Here is a 2,267-nt window from a genome sequence, read left to right as displayed (position 1 = left end):
GTGACAGACATCCCCGCAGCACCTCACCTCTCCCTCCCTGTGGATGTTCTCCAGCCCCATCCCAAGCTGCACAATTTTACCTTCCCGAGCTGCAGCGGGTCCCAGTGGTGATTCACAAAGGCCAAGATCTCCTCAAAGTCAAAGTACTTCTTCTTACTCTGCACACCCAGGTTATAGAGGGCGAGATGGACGACATCCACCCTGCAAGAGCGATGGGGTTGGCAGGGTCAGCAGCCCACCCTCTCCCCAGCAGGATCGTTCCAGTCTAGTTTTCCAGCTTTTTAATAAGCCTCAGCCATGTACTCTTGCTGCAGTTAGGTACAGTACATCTTATTCATGTGAACGTAGCTAGGTTAGCAAGCTGTGGCTGCCCCAGCCCTGGCAGTGTTCAAGGCCAGGTTGGACACAGGGGCTTGGAGCAACCTGCTCTAGTGGAAGGTGTCCCTGCCCTTGGCAGGGGGATGGAATTGGATGAGCTTTAAGGTCCCTTCAACCCAAACCATTCTATGGTTCTACAGTTTTATGAAAATAGGCTATTTAACAACCCAATGCATGCAGTGAGATTTTACACTTGTGTCTCTCAAAAAGAAAGACAAGCAACAGATCCTGCAGGATTTCCCTTATTCTTCTCCTCGCCTGCTGTGCTGCTCAGTGCAACATTCCTGAGCAGCCACATCCCAGCAGCACATGAGCACCAGTAACACAGCTGGGAACAAGAGCAGCAGCAGGGAAAAGCTGAGCTGCCAGCACTGATGTACTTCACAAAGTGCTTTCAGACCATCAAGGTACACAGGAGATACAAAGGAGCTGGGGCTGTTTCTTACCATCTCAGGGGCAGGCGCTTGATGTACTCAGGTCCCTGGTTGCACACGGAGCAGAAAAACACATAGAACCTGGAAAACACCGGGGAGGGAGAGCGCTGGGGTGGAGGTCACCCCACAGCCATGTAGGGCCTGGGGAAGGTTGGGGTGAGGAGCGTGCTCCAGTTGCTAACAGTGACAGCATGGCCAGGAGGAGCTGAGCTCTGCAGGACAGGGCCACCCGCCTGCACCGGGGCAGCTGAATCGGAGAGGTATGGACTGGGGATGTGTCCTTGCATGAGCTCTGACATCCAGCCCACAGAGTCTGGAAGGGACGTACCGGTCTCCAAACATCATGGGGTCGTTGAGGCACTGGGTGCAGGCTTCATGGAACCACTGCCGGCAGCGGTAGCACTGCAGCATCTTCAGGTACCACCTGGGGCGGGAGAGGAGACGGGTGACAGCCAGGGCAGCATGTGGCAGCCCCGGCCCTGGCCCTCCCAGGCACAAAGCCCTGAAGCAGGGATTGAGAGTCTTGCCCCAACTTGTATTTAATGCAGCCACAAAGGTGGGTGCAAATGGTGTCTCCGGGAGTGAGCAGAGACCTGGATGGCAAAGCCAGGACAGTGCCCTGTAAGCTGGGGATTTCTCTCCCGGAAGGGATAAAATCCCGACCCTGATCCCATCTTCCTTTGGGAATGCTTTTCCCCACCAAACCAAACACAACCACCCTCCCAGCAGACAGGGACCTACTCGCCGGGGCCACCACAGTAGCAGTAGCACTGCTGCTGGTTGGTCCGGTGTGGGGAGTCCCACTCGAGCAGGTCGGGGTTGTAGGACAGCTCCATCTTGACGGCTTGCAGCGTCTTGGCAATGGCCCCCTTCTTCAGGGCACCCCCTTTCTGCAGAGATGAGCAGGAAAAGGGTCAGCACAGACACTTGGGGGCCCCATCCTGCACCAAGGGTGGGCAGCACAAGGAGCAGGGAACCCCGGGCAGCCCCACTCACCCGCACAGCCAGGGCAAATATGCAGCGGCGGCAGAACCACGGTGTCCCCAGTGGGCCCTCACCACCGCTCGCCACTGGGACGTGGCACTGCTGGTGATAACCTGTGGGAAGGCTCAGCATGAGCACCGCTGGGCTGGCCAGACCCTCGTCCCCATGGTGGGATACAGCCGATCACGGGGTGCCAGGTCCGCACTCACCCAGCCCGCACTTCCCGCAGATGAGGATTTCATTCGTGGGACCTGACGTCTTTCCCAGGCAGATGTTGCACTTGGGTTCCTCTCCAGGGACACCGGCTGCAGGACGGAGATGGTGGAGTCAGGGATGCACAAGGCAAAGTCCCATCTCTCTGGTGCTGGGAATGACTCACCAGCATGACGGTGGGAAGGGAAGACAGGGAAGCACTCACCATGCTGGATATCCTTCCAGAGGACCCAGTACTTGGAGTTGTCCTCAAACGTG

At 57.3% G+C, this 2,267-nt stretch overlaps 1 protein-coding gene across 1 annotated transcript in view; it reads right to left on the bottom strand.

The window, feature by feature from the left end:
* Positions 1 to 2,267, bottom strand: part of PHF19 (PHD finger protein 19) — a 4,355-nt gene that overhangs the window by 1,635 nt on the left and 453 nt on the right. Inside the window, exons 2-8 of the mRNA XM_010017856.1 lie at positions 2,215 to 2,267; positions 2,006 to 2,101; positions 1,809 to 1,909; positions 1,554 to 1,702; positions 1,141 to 1,236; positions 825 to 893; positions 81 to 201 (exon numbers count right to left, since the gene is read on the bottom strand). Coding sequence (XP_010016158.1) covers positions 81 to 201; positions 825 to 893; positions 1,141 to 1,236; positions 1,554 to 1,702; positions 1,809 to 1,909; positions 2,006 to 2,101; positions 2,215 to 2,267 — 685 coding nt within the window. The remainder of the gene's footprint in view (positions 1 to 80; positions 202 to 824; positions 894 to 1,140; positions 1,237 to 1,553; positions 1,703 to 1,808; positions 1,910 to 2,005; positions 2,102 to 2,214) is intronic.

The sequence above is a fragment of the Nestor notabilis genome, unplaced genomic scaffold, assembly GCF_000696875.1.
Source record: "Nestor notabilis isolate BGI_N333 unplaced genomic scaffold, ASM69687v1 scaffold21387, whole genome shotgun sequence".
NCBI classification, from domain to species: Eukaryota; Metazoa; Chordata; class Aves; order Psittaciformes; family Psittacidae; genus Nestor; species Nestor notabilis.
Note: the sequence above shows the minus strand (reverse complement) of the source record. Positions and strands in the feature narration are given on the sequence as shown.